Source organism: Scyliorhinus canicula, chromosome 9 (assembly GCF_902713615.1).
Source record: "Scyliorhinus canicula chromosome 9, sScyCan1.1, whole genome shotgun sequence".
NCBI classification, from domain to species: Eukaryota; Metazoa; Chordata; class Chondrichthyes; order Carcharhiniformes; family Scyliorhinidae; genus Scyliorhinus; species Scyliorhinus canicula.
Window position 1 is genome coordinate 48,160,088 of NC_052154.1, and position 23,148 is coordinate 48,183,235.

At 47.3% G+C, this 23,148-nt stretch overlaps 1 protein-coding gene across 1 annotated transcript in view; it reads left to right on the forward strand.

The window, feature by feature from the left end:
• LOC119971298 (lon protease homolog 2, peroxisomal-like) overlaps nt 1–23,148 on the forward strand; it is a 166,377-nt gene that overhangs the window by 42,243 nt on the left and 100,986 nt on the right. The window contains 3 exon segments of the mRNA XM_038806660.1: nt 4,856–4,950; nt 13,477–13,735; nt 20,928–21,069. Of these exon segments, the coding sequence (XP_038662588.1) occupies nt 4,856–4,950; nt 13,477–13,735; nt 20,928–21,069 (496 nt within the window).

Sequence of the window (23,148 nt, forward strand, 5' to 3'; positions counted from 1 at the left end):
CGGTTCCCATCCCCCTGTCACATTAGTTTAAACCCTTACCAACAGCACTAGCAAACCCCCCCCCCCCCCCCCCCCCCCCCCCCCCCCCCACCGTTGCTATTCCTACCACTACTAGGCCAATACTTATCTGGAATAAGGGAACTGCCAGACCAGGGAACAATGGCCTCTTACTCTGTCCTGGATCCGCAGACTTCCAGTTGGTGTGGAATAAAAGGGGTCAGGAGTGTCTACTCTCATAGCGTGCGTTGTATGACACTTACTTGTCGCTTTAGCAATTGGCCAGGCCTCTCCTTCTCACGTTCAAGTTCTTAGAGAGCTGCTGCAAAGGTGTTCTGCTGGGAGGGCCGGCTAAGAGATCGAATTCGCCTTGGGACCTTACTTTTATAGGTCCCAGGGGCTTCGCGCCCTTTTGGGCGGACCCCTAACTCACTGGCAATTGATTGGGTCCCATCCCAATCGATTGATACAAATCCCCCAATACTGAGGCTGTCCCTCGATCGTGGGGCGGTTCTTTCTAACTTGTTTGTGTCCTTTTGTTTCAGACTCCGTTGGCGCCGGGAAGTCTGACCTGCCCTAGAATGTTTTGATTGCAGCTAATTGTTGTGTCCATTGTGCCCGGGAATCACCGGGAATCGCTAAATTAGTATGCAAACTTGTTAGTTTCAATGCTGTCTGGTTTCTTCGCAGGCAGAATACACAGAGAGATTCTGCAGCCTGCTTCTCTTTCTGACATTGTCCAATTTTCCCTGTATGCATTTCAATTCTTCATTTTATGTCGGGAAGTGGCCAGCTCCGGTGGCTCCCCCCCCCCCCCAAGGACATCGGTTCCAGTCCTGCCCAGGTGCAGACCGTCCTGTTTGTACTGGCCTTGCCACCCACAGAACCGGTTCCAATGTCCCAGGAATTTGCATCCCTCCCTCTTGCACTATCTCTTTTTAGTTTAACTCCTAGCGCCATGAATTTGGCTTGTCGGATCTCATCCCGTTTTTTACCTATATTGTCGGTGCCTATGTGCACCACAACAGCTGACTGTTCACCCCCCCCCCCCAGAATGTCCTGCAGCCGCTCTGGGACATCCTTGATCCTTGCACCAGGGAGGCAACATACCGTTCAGGAGTCTTGATTGTTTCCGCAGAACCGCCTGTCTATTCCCCTTACGATTGAGTCCCCTATCACTTTAGCCCTGCCATTCTTCTTCCTGCCCTCCTTCACAGCAGAGCCAGCCATGGTGCCATGAACCTGGCTGCTGCTGCCTTCCCCTGGTGAGCCATCTCCTCCAACAGTATCCAAATCAGTATATCTGTTTTGCAGGGAGATGACCGCAGGGTACTCTGCACTGCCTTCCTACCCTTGCTCTGCCTTTTGGTCACCCATTTTCTATCTCCTTGAGTAATTTTCACCTGCGGTGTGACCAACTCGCTAAACGTGCTATTCACGACGTCCTCAGCATCGCGGATGCTCCAAAGTGAGTCCATCCACAGCTCTAGAGCCGTCAATCAGTCTAACAAGAGCTGCAGCTGGACACACTTCTTGCACGTGAAGGCACGGTCAGCGGATGTGTCCCTGAGATGCCACATTGAACACGAGGAGCATGACACGGGTCTTGGATCTCCAGCCATGTCTTAAAACTTAACTTATACAACTACAATGCCAAAAAACAAAAGAAAACAAAAAAAAAGTATAGACAATGAAAAGAAAAGAAAAACTACTTACCAGTCACCACTGTTTACCAGCAGGTCCTCGCTTGGCCAATCCAATCACAGCCCTCCTGTGATGTCGTTCTTCAGTTTCTCTCTGCTCCTTACTGAACTCGCCCGCTTTTAAATCTCCGGTTCCTCTCTCGCTTTTAAATCTCCGGTTCCTCTCTCGCTTTTAGATCTCCGGCTCCTCTCTCGCTTTTAAATCTCCGGCTCCTCTCTTGCTTTTAAATCTCCGGTTCCTCTCTCGCTTTTAGATCTCCGGCTCCTCTCTCGCTTTTAAATCTCCGGCTCCTCTCTCGCGCTTTTAAATCTCTGGCTCCTCTCCCACTCTCTTAAATCTCCGGTTCTTCTCGTGCTCTTTTTAATCTCTGGCTCCTCTCCCGCTTTTAAATCTCCGGTTCCTCTCCCGCGCTTTTAAATCTCCGGCTCCTCTCTCGCGCTTTTAAATCTCCGGCTCCTCTCTCGTGCTTTTAAATCTCCGGCTCCTCTCTGGCACTTTTAAATCTCCGGCTCCTCTCCCAGTCTCTTAAATCTCTGGCTACTCTCGCGCTCTTTTAAATCTCTGGCTCCTCTCCCGCTTTTAAATCTCCGGTTCCTCTCCCGCGCTTTTAAATCTCCGGTTCCTCTCTCGCGCTTTTAAATCTCTGGCTCCTCTCCCACTCTCTTAAATCTCTGATTCTTCTCGTGCTCTTTTTAATCTCTGGCTCCTCTCCCGCTTTTAAATCTCCGGCTCCTCTTTCGCGCTTTTAAATCTGCGGCTCCTCTCTGGCACTTTTAAATTTCCGGCTCATCTCGCGCTCTCTTAAATCTCTGGCTCCTCTCTCGCGCTTTTAAATCTCTGGTTCCTCTCTCGTGCTTTTAAATCTCTGGTTGCTCTCCCGCGCTATTAAATCTCCGGCTCCTCTCTCGTGCTTTTAAATCTCCGGCTCCTCTCCCGCTTTTAAATCCCCGGATCCTCTCTCGTGCTTTTAAATCCCCGGATCCTCTCTCGTGCTTTTAAATCTCTGGGTCCTCTCCCGCTTTTAAATCTCCGGGTCCTCTCCCGCTTTTAAATCTCCGGCTCCTCTCCCGCGCTTTTAAATCTCCGGCTCTTCTCCCGCTTTTCATCACACCCTGTGGGCATTGGATATTATTCCACAATTGGATAACACTTGCTAAAGAATGCTAGTTGAAGGGCGGCATGTGGTGCAGTGGTTAGCACTGGGACTGCGCCACTGAGGACCCGGGTTTGAATCCCGGCCCTGGGTCACTGTCTGTGTGGAGTTTGCACATTCTCCCCCTGCCTGCATGCGTTTCACCTCCACAACCCAAAGTTGTGCTGGTTAGGTGGATTGCCCACACTAAATTGCCCCTTAATTGGAAATAAATAATAATTGGGTATACTAAATTTATAAAAGTAAAAGAATGCTAATTATGCTAGAATTACATTGGTCGGGCTAGTAGAATGGCTCACATAACCTTGCTAGAAGCCACATATTTTCACAAGGTCATGTCTTTTTGCAGACAGAAGAAGCATGTCCACGCATTGCACCTTTGTTCAACTAAACAAAAGCTTGGGGACAGCCATTCCATGGTTCATTCCCCATGGCTATGCTGTGACCAATTAGAGTCGACTTTCCCGGTTTGAATTCAAACTAAAACTTGGCAAAAACTGGGGTGGGATTCTTCGGAAACCGGCGGGGCGGGCAATTCCGGCGCAAAGGAGTGGCGTCGGGCCGCCCTGCAGGTGCGGAGTCCTCCGCACCTTCAGGGGCTAGGCCGGTTCCGGAGTGGTTTGCGCTGCGTCGGCTGGCACGGCAGGGGCTTGGCGACACGCCAACCGGCACCGAATGGCCTCTGCCGGCTGACGAGAGTTGGCACATGCGCGGGAGCACCAGCGTGTGCTGGCGTCATCCCAGCGTATGCGCGGAGGGGGGTTTCATTTCTGCCCCGGGCATCGTGGACTGTTACACTGGCCGGCATGGAGGAATAGAGTGCCCCCACGGCTCCGATCGCGGGCCAGGCCACCATGGGAACACCCCCTGGGGCCAGGTCCCCCCAAGGACCCCGGAGGCCACCCACGGAGCCAGGTCCCGCCGGTAAGTACCGTCATAACATATGCCTAATCGGCGGGAACGGCCGAAAACGGGCGGCCACTTGGCCTATTGCGGGCCGGAGAATCGCCGGGGTGGGGGGGGGGGCTGCTGCCAGCAGCTGCCAGCGGCCGCTGACCGACGCGATTCCTGCCCGCGCCAAATCCCTGGCGCTGGAGAATTCGGCAGCCGGCGGGGGCAGGATCCACGCCGCCACCCGGCGATTCTCCGACCCTGCGGGGGGGTCAGAGAATCCCACCCCGGTCTCTGATGCAGTCTCCATGACAACATACCTGCCGATCAGAGTCCACTTGCCTACCAGTTAGCACTCTTTATTATTGATATTCCTGTGAACTTCCTGATGAGTGCAAGATGAAAAGCTTTGAAAGTGTCTCTCTTTCTTCATCAGTAGTCAAGTTCTGTACTGCCAAACAACTATTTGTATTGGAAATTAATTATCATAGAATCCTTACAGTGCAGAAGGAGCCATTCGGTCCATTAAGTCTGCATTGACTCTCCGAAAGGGCAAACTAGCTAGGTGCACTACCTTGCCCACCAGACCCTTTCCCCACAATCTAATAGGCACATCCCTGGATACTAAGGGCTATTTAGCATTGCCAATCAACCTAACTTGCACAGTTTTGGACTGTGCAAGGAAACCAGAACTCCCAGAGGAAACCCATGCAGACAATGTACCAGCTCCACACTGGTCTCCCAAGGCTAGAATTGAACCCGGATCTCTAGTGCTGTGAAGCAGCAGTGCTAATCACTGTACCACCGTGCTGCCCTTGGATCATGATTAAATGTTCACTGTTTCATATGTTCCTATGTTTCATTTAAAATTAGTGAATGATTCAGTATCATTTGGATTAAATTGTCTATCCTTGCTTCAAAGCTCATCCCCAGGAGAATTCTGATATTGATTATTTGGAAATATTTTCTGTCTGTTTTTGGGTGGTTTGAATCACTTCTCCCATCACAGAAGTGACCCCAAGTTCAGTTGGATAGAAAGTTTGAGAAGAACACACCTAAAACTCCACATTCATGTTCGTTATGTTGACCAATGAGGTTTTCCTTTTGCAGGTTAAAGAAGATGCCTCAGTCTATGCCGGAGTTTGCTTTGACCAGGAATTACCTGGAACTAATGGTGGAACTGCCTTGGAATAAAAGCACAACAGGTAAGAAGCTACCCTCAGTAACCCAGAAGCAAAAAAAAGATGAATAAATGCTCATGGAGCTGAAATAATTTATTTTGAGAGGACGAAGCACTGTAAGGATTCTATGATAATTAATTTCCAATACAAATAGTTGTTTGGCAGTGCAGAACTTGACTACTGATGAAGAAAGAGAAATACTTTCAAAAGCTTTTCATCTTTCACTCATCAGGAAGTCCAAAAACGTGCAGATTAGGTGGACTGGTCATGATAAATTGCCCTTCGTGATCAAAAAGGTTAAAAGGGGTTATTGGGCTACGGGGATAGGGTGGAAGTGAGGGCTTATGTGGGTTGGTGCAGACTCAATGGGCCAAATGGCCTCCTTCTGCACTATGTTCTATGTTCTATAAATGCTTAGTAGTGAATATTACACATGCCTGTAGATTGCTAAAGAATGCTTTTTTCTGTGTTGCATTTGTGCAAACAATGACTGCTGTTGTGCGCAAATAAGAATATAATATGAAACTACTGGCAGGAAATAGTAGCGATCACAAGGTGGTTGACCAATTCCTTTTAGTTATACTCCCATAACCATGTCACTTGAATGTATAAGTATGTTAATTCTCATATCTTTTTTTAAATTGTTTTGAGCTAACAGTAATACAATGTAAGGTTATTTTTGCCACTTTAAGAGGTGTGTACAAAGGCAGATGGTTGTGAAAATTTGGGCTATCAAATGATGTGCTAGTTTACGAATGCACCTCGGGCCATTTTCCTATTGGTAAGTAGGGGGAAGGCAATTAAGAGTATTAAATGGCCAATTCAGATCTGTTCCAGAGAGTGACTGGAATTTTTCATGGCTGAGGGCCTCAAAATCATGTTTCAGTCGTTGAGGAACATGTCCCAGACGTAGGTGTACATTGCCGAGACACTGAAGAACATGGCCCAGATGTAGGTAGACATTGCCGAGGTATTCCAGAGCATGTCCAAGCTATTGAGGACCATCTCTGAGGGCGTCAGTACCATGGTGCAGACAATGGGGAGCCAGATGACCCTGAGGCATCTGGAGCTCATTTTAACTGCTCTCTGTCCCATGGAGACACCAGGGTCCTACAGGCACCATCCAGGAGGAGGGAGCCCTGGAGGCTGACACGGTGCCTGCCACCAGGGAGACAACGGCGGTCATCACCTCATCTATATCCATCCTCCCACCCCCGACACCGGCACGTCTCAAGGACAGTGGGCAAAACAGGGTGGCATGGCAATACCAATGATACCGGTAAGTCTGCTGGGGCCCTTCGGCTCCAGCCCCTCCAGAGGACAATCATCAAATGCCACAGGGTGCAAAATGCAGCAGGCCGCCTCCACCTCTGATGTGCATCCAGAGTCTGTACCTGGGGACAATGTAAGTTTCAAATGTTTACCATTAAACATATCACACCCGATACATATGAAGCCTCTGTCACATTATTCTCCACAGCGGGCCTGCCTGCATCCCCTCCCCAGGCACAATGGTCCAAGATTAAGAGCCCCCGATGCAGACCCCGTTCAGAGGATGGTGTGAGTGCAGAGTCGACAACACCATCCATTTTTGTATCTGTAAGGAATTGGAGAAGGAGAGAGACTGACGATCAGTTACGGCTTCCACCCCAGAACCCTGAAATTCCCCAAGCCTCCTACAGTCTTGCGTGTCCTGCCTTCTCTCAGAGTGCCATCCACCATGCCACTGTGTTGGAAAACCTTGCTTTGCACAATCACCCCTGGCCACAACAGGAACTCCTAGACTCCAGACCTCTGCTGGGAAGATTAGGGAGATCGTGCTCAGGTGCCTTCACCTGAACCACACACTCCTTTTGGTCGCAAAGATATCCCCAGTGCTGAAGCCCAGCTTGTGAGTGTTTGACTGTTGGTTGCTGCTTTGTGGTGCTGTCACTTCCAGGGTTCAGGCAAAGTGTCCTGGTCTTACAGTTTGATTGGAATGCGAGACAATAATACTCGTATGAGACATGGCGCGTGTACCCACAAAAATGTAATTAGAAGTGTGAAGTGCTCACATAACTAACGATGCCAACTCCTTATTAGCAGTAGCCTTCAACTGTGCAGCTAGGGGCTGCTCACGACTTTTTCTTGGATGTGATTGGTAGGACAGACAGGCAGCAGCTGTAGTTGCTCTTGTTATTGTAGGCCCCGCAGATGCTAAGTCACTCATAACCGCGCCCCCCCCACCCCCACTCCCACCCAGGGGCAACTCATAACATATGACACCAAGACCCCTGACCAGGCCTCCCTCCTCCCACTAAGCACTGGAGCAGCATGCTGGAGATTGAAAATGGCTATTCACCTCCTCAGACCCTCAGCAACTATTGCCCCAGCTTCTCATTTTTATAAAAAGGAGTGCTAAACGATGCCTGCATGTAGCTCGCTTGTTTGGGAGAAATCTGGGGAACCCGCCACCGGGAGTGGGCCGGTTAGATGGCGAATTGGTTGATTTGGGCCCGGCAAGGATCCCGATTTTCGCCTCTCGTTATTTAACCGGTGGACCCAGATCCGCCCCGGGTGCAACTTGGCCATTAAAACGCACCCAATGTCGTGTATTCCATTTTCCATCATTTTGACCCCATACTCTGGCTATAGTCTGGCTTGGGTTATAAGGATTTGGGAATTGTGATGCATGTAGCATAGTTTTGCCTTAAAAAAGACTTGTTAATGGAAACTGGTCAAGAGGAATGCACCCAAAGGTGTGAATGCTTTTATTAACCTGATATCGCTGTATGTTCTTGGAGACCATCCTCAGTTCTTGCGCAGCCGTTTAAAACTCTGGAAGCATTCTTTTAAAAGTAGGAGCCATTAGAACTGGGTCACAAGTGCCAATGTTTCCTCACCCCCCGGGCATTGGATTAGAGGAACAGGTGGAGGCCATTTAGCCCCTCAAGCCTGTTCCCGTTATTCAACTAGAGCATAGCTAATCTTCAACCACAATGCCATTTTTCCACACCATCCCCATATCCCTTGATACTTTTAATTTCCAATTATCTGTTGATCTCTGACTTGAACATACTCACGGACTGGGAGTCCACACACCTGGTTTGGAGAGTTCATTAACCTGTGAGTGAAGAAATTCCTCCGCATCTCTGTCCTCTTATTCTGAGACTCTGTACGCTGGTTCTAGACTCGCCATCATCCAGGGGAAATATCCTTCATGCATCTACCCTGTTGAGTCCTTTAAGAATTTTTATGCTTCAATGAGATCATTTCTCATTCTTCTAAATTCTAGCGAATACAGAGTCTCCCCAATCTCTTCTCATCAGAGAATCCCACCATCCCAGGAGTCAGCCTGGTAAAGATCCATCCCTCTATGGCAAGTATAACCTCCTTTGGTAAGGGGACCAAAACTGGACACCATACTCTGATGTGGCCTCAGCACTTTCTTCCTCATCTCTCAGTCTCAACTCCTGCTACTCACTTGCGCTCCATACATCCTCTCCAGTTCACTATTTATTTAATGTCCCTGGGAACCCATAGGATGTTTCTGGGTCTGTGTTGGGAAGAAAGGTGAATGATGGTCTGTGTGTTAACATGGTGGTTTGTTTGGAAGCAAAGAAGCCTTATAATCTTTTTCCTCTTACACTATATCATGCTGTGTCACATCTAGGAGGAGAGTGGCTCGGATGTGTTTTCTAGTGGGGTTTGTCTGCGTGGGTTTCCTCCGGGTGCTCCGGTTTCCTCCCACAAGTCCGAAAAGACATGTTTGTTAGATGAATTGAACATTCTGAATTTTCCCTCAGTGTACCCGAGCAGGTGCCGTAGCGTGGCGACTAGGGGACTTTCACAGTAACTTCATTGCAGTCTTAATGTAAGCCTACTTGTGACAATAATAAAGATTATTATTATTATTATTTTGACCTGTTGTTTCTTTTCTCCAGCCAATTGAGCATTTTTCCTTTTGCTTGCTTGGGCTCTTCCATTTCACCATTTATACAGTCTTATTCTTCTTTTGCCTTTTGTCTCACTGACTAATCTTTGATACTAACAGTTGGCTACTGACCGATTAAACATGTTAAAAGTGAATTCAAAGGCTGAAGTTTGCATAAATTCTCTCTCAAAAATAATTTAAAAACCTTGGGGGATTTGTTATAAATACATGGAGGAAAAGTGCTGTTTCTTGTAGTTGGAAATTTATTAAAAACGTTTGATATATTCATACATAATTTACGCACTAGCTTGATTTATTACATTCATGTATGTTGGAATGTACAGCTACAGCTCTTCAATTGTTGATGGATAACGGGAGTGACATGAAATTATTTATAGTGGAAATCAATGTGTAATGGACTGAAAAGCTGCTGTTAGTTGTTGCTCTGCTTTATAATGAAAAATGAAATGAAATGAAATGAAAATTGCTTATTGTCACGAGTAGGCTTCAATGAAGTTACTGTGAAGAGCCCCTAGTCGCCACATTCCGGCGCCTGTTCGGGGTGGTTGATACGGGAATTGAACCGTGCTGCTGGCCTGCCTTGGTCTGCTTTAATAGCCAGCAATTTAGCCCAGTGTGCTAAACCAGCACCATTATACCATTTTATAGGAGACAAATAGGTGATAATCCATCTATAATACTCATTGCCTGATCCACAATATCTGCATTTTACTAGCTTTAGAAGAAAATTGACCATAATGTATTTTTGAAAAGTACAAATTTATATGTTTTGTGTAGATGCACATTCTTGGAGTATGAAGTTGCTTTGTTAATGTTCCTAATGGTTCAGTGCAGTTAATTGCTTTGTACTCTGTGATCTGGAAGTTACAGTTCTTCAATACAATGCCTTTGCCTTTGCAAACAGTTCCTGTTGTGATCATCTGCTTATCAGATTTAACCTTGGATGTCTTTACTAAATTCTCTGCAATATGGGGCGGGATTCTCCGACCACCCCGCCAGGTCGGAGAATCGCCGGAGGTCGGCATGAATCCCGCCCCTGCCGTCCTTCAAATTCTCTCGCCCCCCCCCAAAAATCGGCCCGGCGTGAATCACGCCGCCTGCCTCGGAGAATGGCGGGGACCGGCGTGACTCAATAGGCCCCAGGGCTGCCCGAATTCTCCGGCCTGCGATGGGCCAAAGTCCCGCCCGTTTTTTGCCAGTCCTGCTGGCGTAAATTGGAGTAGGTCCCTTACTGGCGGAACCTGGCGGCGCGGGCGGCCTCCGGGGTTCTTCGGGGGGGGGGGGGGGGATCTGGCCCTGGGAGGTGCCCCCACGGTGGCCTGGCCCGCGATCGGGGCCCACCGATCCGCCAGCGGGCCTGTGCCATGGGGGCACTCTATTGTTATGCACCGGCGGCTGTAGCAGTCCGCCATTGCTGGTGCGGAAACGAAGACCTCACGCGCATGCGTGGGGACAACGCCAGTACACTCTGGCGCTCGCGCGCATGCACCAACTCGCGCCGGCTGGTGGAGGCCCTTTGGCGCCAAGCCCCTTTCCCGCCGGCCGGCGGGCCGCCAACCACTCTGGGGCGGGCCTAGCCCCTGAAGGTATGTAGGATTCTGGGGCGGCCCGACGCCGGAGTAGTTCACGCCACTCCGTCCCGCTGGAGTTGCCCCCCCCCCCCCGGCCGATTACGGCAGAAACCCGCTCATGTTAACTGCTACTGCATTGATCACCATGTCAGGCCTTGAAGAAACAAGTAACATTATTTACCAGAAAGAATAGGAAACATAAGGGTGGATTCTCCATTGACCGCCACTGGTGAGAGGGTTCCCGATCTGGCGGAGAATTGATCTACAGCCAAATTCGGCATGTTCCGATGCTCTGGTCCCTGCTATCGGCGGCAGCAAGCTACACCAGCAGCATAGGCAGATGGGTGATTTGCAACTATTTGCATCCGATTAATGATCTGAAAGCCTAAATCTCCGCCCCACCTTGATGCCCCAGGCTTCTCAGCTGGGATTCATATGGGCATGACGATAGCACAGTGATTAGCACTGTTGCTTCACAGCTCCAGGAACCCCGGTTCGATTCCTGACTTGGGTCACTGTCTGTGCAGAGTCTGCACGTTCTTCCCGTGTCTGCATGAGTTTCCTCTGGGTGCTCCGGTTTCCTCCCACAAATCCCGAAAGACGTGCTTGTTAGGTGAATTGGGCATTCTGAATTCTCCCTCGGTGTACCCGAACAAGCTCCGGAGTGTGGTAACTAGGAGATTTTCACATTAACTTCACTGCAGTCGTAATGTAAGCCTCCTTGTGACACATATAAAGTTTATTATTATTATGAATTGGTGCTGGTATTTTCAAACATGTCCTGACGCGGTACTCCCCGCGGTAGGTAAAGGGGGTCAATACATAAGGACGTTGCCCTCCAAAGTCCATTGGAAGGTCCCCCTCCCCCCCCCCGTTAAAAATGTAAACGTTGCCTCGCTGCCCAACTGCATCTCCCCATCAGAGACCCCATCCGCCTCAGAGTGCCTCACCTGTTCACAGTGTGGCCCCCTGGTTCAGAGTGCCGTCATACTGCTGGTGTTGCTGCTCCCCCTCCCTGTTCAAGAGTGGTGGCGTCATTGTCACCTCCCCCCTCCCCTACCCACCTTCCCCTGTTCAAGAGTGGTGGCGTTCCACTTCCCCTGCCCCCCCCAAAATCCCGGTTCAAGAGTGGTGGTGTCTTGTTCAGAGTAGCAGTATCATCGCCGGCCCCCGTTCAGAGTGGTGGTGTCACTCCGCCCCTCCCCCTCTGTTCAGAGTGTCATCGCCAGGTAGATCCCCCCCCCCCTATTCTGAGTGACCCATTCCCCAGAACAGACCGAAGGGGTTACTGCTGTGAAAAAGAGGAGGTCAAAGCGCCTGGCTGTTTTTGATGTGGTGAGGAGCTGACAATCATAGCAAGAGTGTTACATTGAAGCAGGGCAATGGAGATGCATTCAAGCATAAAGGGAAATAATAGATCAACAATCCACCAAACAGCTGTCTCTGGAGTGATAAAACTGTCAATCACTGGTTAATGCAAAGTAGTGCAGTGTACAAAACTGTAGAAAATTGATTGAAAGCAAAATGAGGCTTTTGATGTTTGGAAATTCCAAAAGAAAATACCAAAATTATTTTGTACTGATGCGAGATCATCCAACTTATTTGGACGTATTTAAAATATTGTTATTTTACTCTTGTCACGCCTTGAAACAACAATTGGTGTGTTCAGTGTGATTTATTTAGATACAGAAACAACATGTAATTACTGGCATTGCTGAAATAAAATAAAATGTTCCCACAAAACCAGACATGGAAGACTGCATTCTGTATTTTAGGATTCAATATGATTGGTAAACAACAAAACAACCTAAATGGTTTATCTTGGAATGGAAACCAGTGCCTAAGCCAATCTGAGCTGATTTGGATGGCCACAGCTGGGGTGACAGTATGTTCTATAGTTGTTTCAGTGCTCTTGGCCTATGAGGAAAATAATCAGTAGGTACTTATGGTCACTTTCCATTCAGCCCTGGTATAAAATGCATAGATGTGACCATGTGATGAGGACAGAATGTGGTTTAACTGTGCTGCTCCACATGGTAAATATAATGTAAATATAGTGTGAAGAAGGTCACTTAAGTGAGTTATCAGAGAGTGACTGATCCTTGTATATTCAAATTCTTGCAGCCAACGGTACTTTCGGGAAAGAAGATATTGCCAGTTTTAACATTGTTGGTGATGTGCAATTACATCAACCTGAATTTTTATGAAATTCCAATTATTCTGGTGGATTAAAACTTACATTCTGTGCCACCTCCTGAGATCAACATTTTTAAAAAGCATTTTAAATATTCTGTTTTGTTCCACTTGCTTTCATGCGGCGCAATCCAATAACCACACTGCATCTAAGAAGCAGCTCTTCGGAGTTCAGTATGGCCGATAAAAGGTGGCAGATCCCACTCCAGGGATCTACCTTGGCTTGCAACACCGCTTCGCGATGTAAATCTCGCACATTGTGGGCAGCATCACTTTTTGGCAAATCTGCGAGACAGTTTCACTCTTAATGTGCAGATTCCTGAGGTACCTGTGACTTTGGGATTCATTCCCTTCGCCTCGGAGACCTTGGGCGAGCCAACCTGTCACCCTGGCAGTGCATTGCTAGCTGGCATGGGCAAGGCACTAGGTTGGCACTGCCAAAGTGCCAAGCTAGCATTTACATGCGCACAATAAGGCCGGGGTGCCCTGTGTGGGTCTTGAGGTGGGGGGGGGGGGTTGGTTGTGGTTTGCTCCGGGGCTTCGGAGCTCTCCAGTTTACAAAACGGGGCTATGTACAGCCTCGGCCGCGCATTCCCCGCTGAGACATTTTATACAGCGTGAGTCGCATTGAATATCTATGTGTTTCTTGAGACTGCGAGCACCGGGAAACACTCTGCTAAACATGCTCGCTATGGGACTTTGTTCCCATTTAGTTGAATTGAGCCCATAGTTTTTCAGAGCACAATTCTCCTTATATTGAAAATATAAATTGGAATATAGTTCAGTATGTTTGATTACATTATAACATACTCTATGTCTGTTTACAACAAATCATTTCTGATTGGTTTACAGATCGCCTAGATCTTCATGCTGCAAGAATTTTACTTGACAGTGACCATTATGCAATGCAGAAGCTCAAACAGAGGGTATTGGAGTACCTTGCAGTCAGACAACTTAAAAACAACCTGAAAGGACCTATCCTCTGCTTTGTGGGACCTCCTGGTGTGGGGAAGACCAGCGTGGGCAGATCAATAGCAAAGACCGTAGGCAGGGAGTTTTACAGGATAGCATTGGGTGGCGTATGTGATCAATCTGACATTCGTGGTCACAGGTATTATACCATTGATATTTATGAGTGCTTCAATTTTCTCCACACATGTCCCGGAAGTGTTGATCTCTTACAATGATAAGGCTTCAAAGCTTCTGTCATCCTCTGGTAATTTGCTCAGTGACTATTATTCAGGTGCATGTCTAACCCTGGGTTGGGAGTACCATAACTGCACTCAATCCTGTCATTACTCAATATAAACACATTCCCCCCTCCACCAAAGGCGACTGGGTAGTGATCAGAAGTTCAATGCTGACTGATTTTTGCCATTGCTAATCCAGGGTAGCAAAGGACATTTGTGGTTAACATCAAAGCAAGGTAATAGCGATACATTCAAGCGTGAAGGGAAAATATCTCAAGAATCCACAAGCATCTGTCTCTGGAGAGGATCTGTTCGGGGTCTGATGGGGGGGGATCTCTGTTGGAGGTCAGATAGGGGGGTCTGATGTGGCGGTGTCTGATGGGGTGTCAATGTGGGTGGGGTTGGGGCACCCTCATGCATGCGTGTTATTGGGTGGTGACCCTTTATTCCTGTGGTGGTGGGGAGAGTGTGCCCCTGCTTGTCAGAGGAGTTGGGGGGTGGGGGGGGGGGGGGGGGGGGGGGGGTGGGGGGGAGGAACGACAGGATTTGAGTTGTGAGGCGGCTTCGTTATCGGGCCTGATACCGGGAATCTGACAGAATTCCGTAAACGCTTCTCCATGCATATGTTTGCATGTAAAATCAGAGGGAATCATACCGAGTCTCTGCAGGCAGGAGCACTTAATAAGGCCAAAGTCTGGGAACCTTCCTAATCTCTAGCTCCATTACACTATTGGATAATTATAATAATACATTATTTCTTAAGGCGTGAAGCAGGTTTAGTCATTTATGACTCCGGAGTCAGTGTATTATGGTACAGTACTGGGACATGCAGGCCAGGGTAAGGCCCAGTTTGATCCTCGCAGATATTAAAATAGATTAGAAAATTAAAAAAATAGAATTATATCGTGCCTTATTTATTACAAATTGACCTGCTCCATGAACAGCTGTTTACCGTGTTTTGTCGGCGATCCCCTTGTACAGGTCTTTTTCCTACAGTGGTCCTTTAAACAGCTACACTTGCTTTCCTCCTACAAGTGATGCTTCTTACCTTCTAGTTCTTTATTTGAAATTTCTGTCAACTCTTGAATAACTCAATAATAGATCAGTAAAATGACAAAATAGAAGGAGAACCATATGCATCTGTTCCCTGAGTTAGTCAGTCACACAGATTCTTGTGCAGAAGTCAGAATGCAGAAAGTGCAGCTCTGAGTTGAATACTAAATTGGTCTTGTAAACTCCTATTATTGATGTCTGCAAACGATTTGCCCTTAGCCACTGTTATATGAGGCAAATTCAGTAGTAAAACTCAATAGACTTGGTAGTCAGTTAAAAGTTCATTCTTGTGCACTCCACCATGATCTTTGTAGAGTTAATTCTGCCAAATAAGAACAGCTGGCCAGGGGACTTCTGGTGGCGATCATGGAGGAGTAGGTCGCACATTCAATAGCTCCTGCCTGAAACGGACTTTCGGACCTTTTTTACCGACTTTTCTCGGACTTTAGGGGATAGTTTGGTGAAGTGGACAATATTAAGGATTCCTTCTCTGATGTATGACTAATTGGAAGTGGCCGTGTGAAAAGATTCAGCCCTGATAGTGAAGCAGTCGGAGCTGGTATCGCGGCGCAGCATGGCGGATGGTCAGGACCAGGGAACGGTGGCTCAGTGGTCTAAGGAGCAGCAGATGAAGTTCTTTAAGGACTGTTGCGCTGAGCTGAAAAAGGAAACGCTGGACCCGATCAAGGCTGCGATCGGTCAAATGATTTTGAACCAGGCGGCCCAAGGGAAAGCAATACAAGAAATTGAGCTGAAGTTGTCCAGCCAAGAGGACTATCTAACCGTGCTGGAAAGTAAGGTGGAGGTGTTGGATGAGCGCCACAAGAGAATGCAGGGGAAGTTGGAAGACCTGGAGAACAGGTCCAGGAGGCAGAACTTAAGGATCGTTGGCCTCCCCGAAGGAATTGAGGGGTTGAACGAGGGAGCATATGTTGGAGACACTGATGGGGCCCGGGGCGTTTTCTCGGTCCCTAGAAGTTGACGGAGCGCATCGAGCCCTCGCAAGGAAGCTTAAGGCGAACGACCCGCCGAGGGCCATGGTGGTGTGTTTCAACCGTTTTTCGGACAAAGAACTTGTCTTGCGGTGGGCCAAGAAGGAGTGGAACAGCAGATTGGAGAACAGCAAGGTGCGCATCTACCAGAACCTGGGAGCGGAGCTGGCCAAGAGACATGCTGAGTTTAACCGGGTGAAGGCGATCCTCTTCAAGAAGGGGATGAAATTCGGGATGCTGTATCCAGCGCAGTTGTGGGTTACGCATGAAGACCGGCACTTTTACTTTGAGGCACATGTATGGTCTTTTATCAAGGAAAACAAGTTGGAAGCGTCTTAAAGGACACTTAAGTCTTGAAGGAGTTATGTGGTGGCGGTTTGTAATTTTTGTAATTCTTGTATTGGTATGGGGTTCTGGGTTAAGTATTGGGCTGGGGTGGTGGTTTGAGGGTGCTTTGTTCTTGCAGAGATTGGATGGGGAGGGGGGCCCCGATTCTGTGGGAGGTTGAGTCTCGTTTCAAGCGATTGTTTCTGCATTGGTTTATGTTAATTTATTTTACTTGAGGTTGTTTACTTACTGGGGACTGCAATGTTTTTAAATGGTTTATGCATGTCGGGAGAGGGGTTCAAACAATAGGGAGCCAGACTGTTTAGCACCAAGGGCGGGGGCTGTCGGGGTCAGCATGGGTCAGCTGACTCTCGGATGTGTGGTGGGGGGTGCCAATGAGCTAAGATGGTGCTTGATCTGGGGGATTAGGTTTCGGGGGCTGGTGTGTGGTGGGGAGGGGGAGGCTGCTTCACTGACAGGGGAGGAACTATTATCGAGGAACAAAAGGGAGGTTGGGGCGGTTGCTGCTTGTCGGGGAGGCGGGGTGCGTGGGCTCTGGGCTGGCCAAAAAAAGGTTATAGCTAGTTGGCAGGAGGGACCGGGGGTGGCAGCCCCCTTTCCAGGCTGATTACGTGGAATGTGAGGGGTTTGAATGGCCCGGTTAAAAGGGCTCACGTTTTCGCGCATTTAAAGGGGCTGAGGGCAGACGTAGCAATGCTTCAGGAGACTCATCTAAAGATTATTGATCAGACGAGATTGAGAAAGGGTTGGTTAGGTGTTTCACTCTGGGCTGGACTCAAAGACCAGGGGGGTAGCGATATTGATCAGCAAGCGGGTGGCGTTTGAGGCTGGAAGAATTGTGGTAGATAAATTATGGTGAGTGGGAAGCTGGAGGGTGTATGGGCGGTGCTTGTAAATGTATACGCTCCGAATGGGATGATGTGGGATTTATGAGATGGGTGTTAGTCAAGATCCCGGACCTAGAGTCTCATGGCTTGATCATGGGTGGGGCACTTTAACATGGTCATTGATCCCGATCTGGACCGGTCAAAATCCAGGACTGGAAGGAGGCCTGCCGCGGTGAAGGAGTTGAGGGGTTTCATGGAGCAGGTGGGGGGAGGGGGGGTGGGGGTAGACCCGTGGAGATTCGAACGGCCGAGGGCGAAGGAGTTTTTTTCTCTCATGTCCATAAAATTTACTCTCGCATTGATTTTTTTGTTCTAAGAAGGGCGCTAATTCCGAAGGTTGCGGGGACGGAATATTCGGCAGTTGCAGTCTCTCATCATGCCCTGCATTGGGTGGATTTGCGGTTGAGTGAGGAGAGAGGGCAGCGCCCGCTCTGGAGACTGGATGTGGGGTTGTTAGCGGTCTGCGGGCGGGTGAATAAGTCCATTCAGAATTACCTGGATACAAACGAAACGGGTGAGGTATCAGCAGCGGTGGTTTGGGAGGCTCTGACTCCAAAGACGAGGGCTTTGTGCAAGTTGATTCTTGTGTAGGGTGTGTGCTTAGTCTGGGTCATGTTGACATCAAAATGTAGGAGGTATTGTGTGTTTTAAAAGATTTTGAGGTAAATAAGTTTCCTGGGCCTCATGGGATTTACCCCAGAATACTCAGGGAAGCAAAGGAGAAAATTGCAGGGGCCTTGACTGATATCTTTGTATCCTCAATGGCTACAGAGGACTGGAGAATAGCTAATGTGGTATCGCTGTCTCAGAAAGGTAGCAGGGATAATCCAGGAAACTATAGGCCAGTGAGTCTCAGATCGGGAGTAGGTAAATTATTGGCGAGAATTCTCAGGGACAGAATTTATACCCATTTGGAAACAAATGGACTCATTAGTGATAGACAGCATGGTTTTGTGAAGGGGTAGGTCGTGCCTCACTAACTTGATTGAGTTAGTGGTGAGGAGGTGACAAAGATGATTGATATGGGGAGGGCGGTGGATGTTGTTTACTTGGACTTCAGCAAAGCCTTTTCAAGGAGCCTCATGGCAGAGTGGTACAAAAGGTAAAGCCACATGGGATCAGAGGTGTGATGGCAAGATGGATACAGAACTGGCTTGATCACAGAAGGCAGAGGGTAGCAGTAGAAGGGTGTTTTTCTGAATGGAAGTTGTGACTTGTGGTGTTCCACAGGGATTGGTGCTGGGGCCTCTGTTATTTGCAGCATACATAAACGATTTGAGGAAAATGTAGCTGATGTGATTAGTAAGTTCACGGATGACACCAAGGTTGGTGGAGTGGTAGATCGTGTTGAGGATTGTCAGAGGATACAGCAGGCCATAGATAGGTTGGAGACTTGGGTAGATAAATTGCAAATGGAGTTTAATCCGGGCAAATGTAAGGTAATGCATTTTGGTAGGTCTTAAACATAGAGGGGAAATATACAGTAAATGGCAAAATTTTTAAGAATATAGAAAGTCAGAGAGATCTAGGCGTACAGGTCCACAAATCTTTGAAAGTGGCAACACAAGTGGACAAGGTAGGAAAGAAAACATGGAATACTTGCCTTTGTTGGACGGAGCATCGAGTATAAAACCTGTCAAGTCATGCTATAGTTGTATGGAACCTTGGTAAAACCGCACTTGGAATATTGCGCGCAATTCTGGTCGCCACACTACCAGATGATGTGGAGGCTTTGGAGAGGGTGCAGAGGAGGTTTACCAGGATGTTGCCTGGTCTGGAGGATGTTAGCTATGTGGGGAGGCTGAATAGACTAGGACTATTTTCATTTGAACGACGGAGGTTGAGGGGCGACATGATAGCGGAAGGTCCACAAGATTATGAGAGGCATGGATAGAGTGGATGGGCAGGCACTCTTTCCCATGGTGGAGGGGTCAGTCACTTGGGGCTTAGGTTTAAGGTCCATGGGGCAACGTTTAGAGGAGATGTGTAAGGCAGATTTTTTCCACAGAGGGAGGTGAGTGTCTGGAACACGCTGCCAATGGAGATTGTGGAAGCAGATACATTAGCAGCGTACAAAAGGCATCTTAAAATACATGGATAGGATGGGTATAGAGGGATACGGTACTAGGAAGTGCTGAGGGTTTTGGCCACCAGTATCATGACCGGTACACGCTTGGAGGGCAGAGGGCATGTTCCTGTGCTATATTGGTCTTTGTTCTAATAGTGGAGTGATAGTCAGGACTGCACAAGAATTGGAGGAATGCAGAGACCTGAAAATAGAAGCAGGCGAAGGCCATTCGGCCCTTCGAGCGTGCTCCACCATTCATTATGACCATGGCTGAACATCAAGTTCAATACCTTGATACCCCCCCACCCACCCATAGCCCTTGATCCCTTTAGCCCCAAGAGCTATATCTAATTTCTTCTTGAAATTACAGAGCGTTTTGGCCTCAACTACTTTCTATGGTAGCGTATTGCACAGATTCACCACTGTCTGGATGAAGAAATTTCTCACCTTCGTCCTAAATGGTTTACCCTTTATCCTCAAACAATGAGCCCTAGTTCTGGACACCCCACCATCGGGAACATTGTTTCTTAAAATACCTTGTCTAATCCTGTTAGAATTTTGTATTTTGTAAGTTTCTACGGGATCCCCTCTCACTCTTTTAAACTCCAATGAATATAATCCTAATCGATTTAGTCTCTCCTCGTATATCAGTTCCGCCATCCCAGGAATCAGCCTGGTAAAACGTTTGCTGCACTCCCTCCATAGCAAGAACATCCTTCCTCGGATAAGGACACCAACACTGTACAGAATACTCCAGGTGTGGCCTCCCCAATGCCCTACACAATTGCAGTAAAACATTTCTATTCCTACACTCAAATCCTCTCGCTATGAATGCCAACATACCATTTGCTTTCTTATTGCAAACTGTACCTGCCCGCTTACTTTCAGCGACTGATGCACGAGGACTCCAAGGTCTCGCTGAGTATCCACCCCTCTCAATTTGCATCCATTCAATCCTATTTTTTCTACCAAAGCAGATAACCTCAGATTTATGCACAGTATACTGCATCTGCCATGAATGTGCCCAGTCACTCAGCCTATCCAAATCCCGCTGAAGCATCTGCATGTAGGACTGGGGGAGGAACAAAATCCTGGAGAAATCTGGAAACAAAGATGAAAATGTTAAAATGGAGATATTGCCCTATCTGCAGCCAATATAGGTCAGTGAGCACGGTGGTATTGTGTAGAAGTACAAGATTGTGATCACTGGGCGAGGATTTGTAGGATGCTCTGGGAAAACGCCTGTCAGTTTCATTCAAACATTTACTCCAGTCTGAAGAACCACCATTCTGAACAGAGAATATTAAATCCTTGTGGACAGATTCCAGTTTTATTTTTCTCATGAATTGTGCCGTTTGAACATCTTTCTGCATCTTTTGGCTCTTTTACTCTAACTTAATTTGACTAAGTAACTTTGGTGCATGTGTATTATTCTGGTAGTGTATTATTTTTAGGCCTTCAACAGTCCCATTTCTTTGTCCAACAATGAGTAATTACCACAATTAGATTATACTAACTTGCCCAACCATAAATAGAGTATAAGTTTTAGTTCAAAATCGACCTGCACTGTTTGTGGAAATGTAACACTTTTAAGCAAAAACAAGTGTTGAGACAATGCATAATCTGTGAAACGTGCCTTCTTTCCTCTCTTTTCATTTTGGTTAGTGCCATTTATTATTGATCTTAGCATTTAAGATTTCTCCTTGTTCAACAAAAAACCTCTTGGCTCTTATTTTCTACATTATTTGAATGTTGTGTCTTTCAGGCGAACATATGTGGGCAGCATGCCTGGCAGAATAATCAATGGGCTAAGGACTGTTGCCGTAAATAATCCGGTGTTCCTGCTGGATGAAGTAGATAAATTAGGAAAAAGTCTACAGGGAGACCCTGCAGCTGCTCTGTTGGAGGTACAAAATAGAATATTCCAGAATTCAAATTACGCACTGACTGATGTGGGCAAGGAGTGCACTTGACCCGTTAGTCTGCATTGAACACTGCAAATGATAATAAGAACAAATCTTAAGCAAAGGAGCTTTTATTTTTCTTGGCTTAAGTGTAAACGCCGAGTTCCATTGAAGTTTCAAAACGGAAGAGCATGGGCTGGATTACGGCCAGGAAATCGACGGCGCCCCCGCACCCATCCTCTACCCAGTGTGGGGCTAGCGGATAAGGCCGCAGGATCATCGTGCGTAAATCATCATGAATGACTATGATTTAGTGGCCATCACTGAAACATGGTTAAAGGATGGTTACGACTGGGAGTTAAATATCCACGGGTAGATGGTAAGGGACAGAGTAGATGGTAAGGGAGGTGATGTAGCTCTGTTATTTAAGGATGACATCCGGGCAATAGTTAGGGATGACATCGGTGATATGGAGGATAAGGTTGAATCCATTTTGGGTAGAAATCAGGAATAGTAAGGCGAAAAAGTCACTGATAGGAGTATTCTATAGGCCACCAAATAGTAACGTTATGGTGGGGCAGGCAATAAACAAAGAAATAACGGATGCATGTAGAAATGGTACAGCAGTTATCATGGGGGATTTTAATCTACATGTTGATTGGTTTAACCAGGTCTGTCAAGGCAGCCTTGAGAAGGAGTTTATAGAATGTATCCGCGATAGTTCCTAGAACAGTATGTGATGGAACCTACGAGGGAACAAGCGGTCCGAGATCTGGTCCTGTGTAATGAGACAGGATTGATTAATGATCTCGTAGTTAGGGATCCTCTCGGAAGGAGCGATCACAATATTGTGGAATTTAAAATACACCTGGAGGGTGAGAAGGTAAAATCAAACACTAGTGTTTTATGCTTAAACCAAGGGGATTATAATGGGATGAGAGATGAGCTAGCTAAAGTAGACTTGGAGCAAAGACTTCATGGTGAAACAGTTGAGGAACAGTGGAGAACCTTCCAAGCGGTTTTTCACAGCGCTCAGCAAAGGTTTATACCAACAAAAAGGAAGGACGGTCGAAAGAGGGAAAATCGACCGTGGATATCTAAGGAAATAAGGGAGAGTATCAAATTGAAGGAAAAAGCATACAAAGTGGCAAAGATTAGTGGGAGACTAGAGGACTGGGAAATCCTTAGGGGGCAACAGAAAGCTACTAAAACAGCTGTAAAGAAGAGTAAGATAGATTATATGAGAGTAAACTTGCTCAGAATATAAAAACAGACAGTAAAGGTTTCTGCAAATATATAAAACAAAAAAGAGGGGCTAATTGGTCCTTTAGAGGATGAGAAAGGAAATTTAATAATGGGAGGTGAGGAAATGGCTGAGGAACTGAACTGGTTTTTTGGGTCGGTCTTCTCAGTGGAAGACACAGATAACATGCCAGTGACTGATGGAAATGAGGAAATGACAGGTGAGGACCTTGAGATGATTGTTATCACTAAGGAGGTCGTGATGTGCAAGCTAATGGGGCTAAAGGTAGACAAGTTTACTGGCCCTGATGGAATGCATCCCAGAGTGCTAAAAGAGATGGCTAGGGAAATTGCAAATGCACTAGTGACAATTAACTAAAATTCACTACACTCTGGGGTGGTCCCAGCGGATTGGAAATTAGCAAACATGACACCACTGTTTAAAAAAGGAGGTAGGCAGAAAGCGGGTAATTATAGGCCAGTGAGCTTAACTTCGGTAATAGGGAAGATGCTGGAATCTATCATCAAGGAAGAAATAGCGAGGCATCTGGATGGAACTTGTCCCATTGGGCAGACGCAGCATGGGTTCATAAAGGGCAGGTCGTGCCCAACTAATTTAGTGGAATTTTTTGAGGACATTACCAGTGCGGTAGATAACGGGGAGCCAATGGATGTGGTATATCTGGATTTCCAGAAAGCCTTTGACAAGGTGCCACGGAAAATGTTGCTGCATAAGATAAAGATGCATGGCATTAAGGGTAAAGTAATAGCATGGATAGAGGATTGGTTGATTAATGGAAAGCAAAGAGTGGGGATTAATGGGTGTTTCTCTGGTTGGCA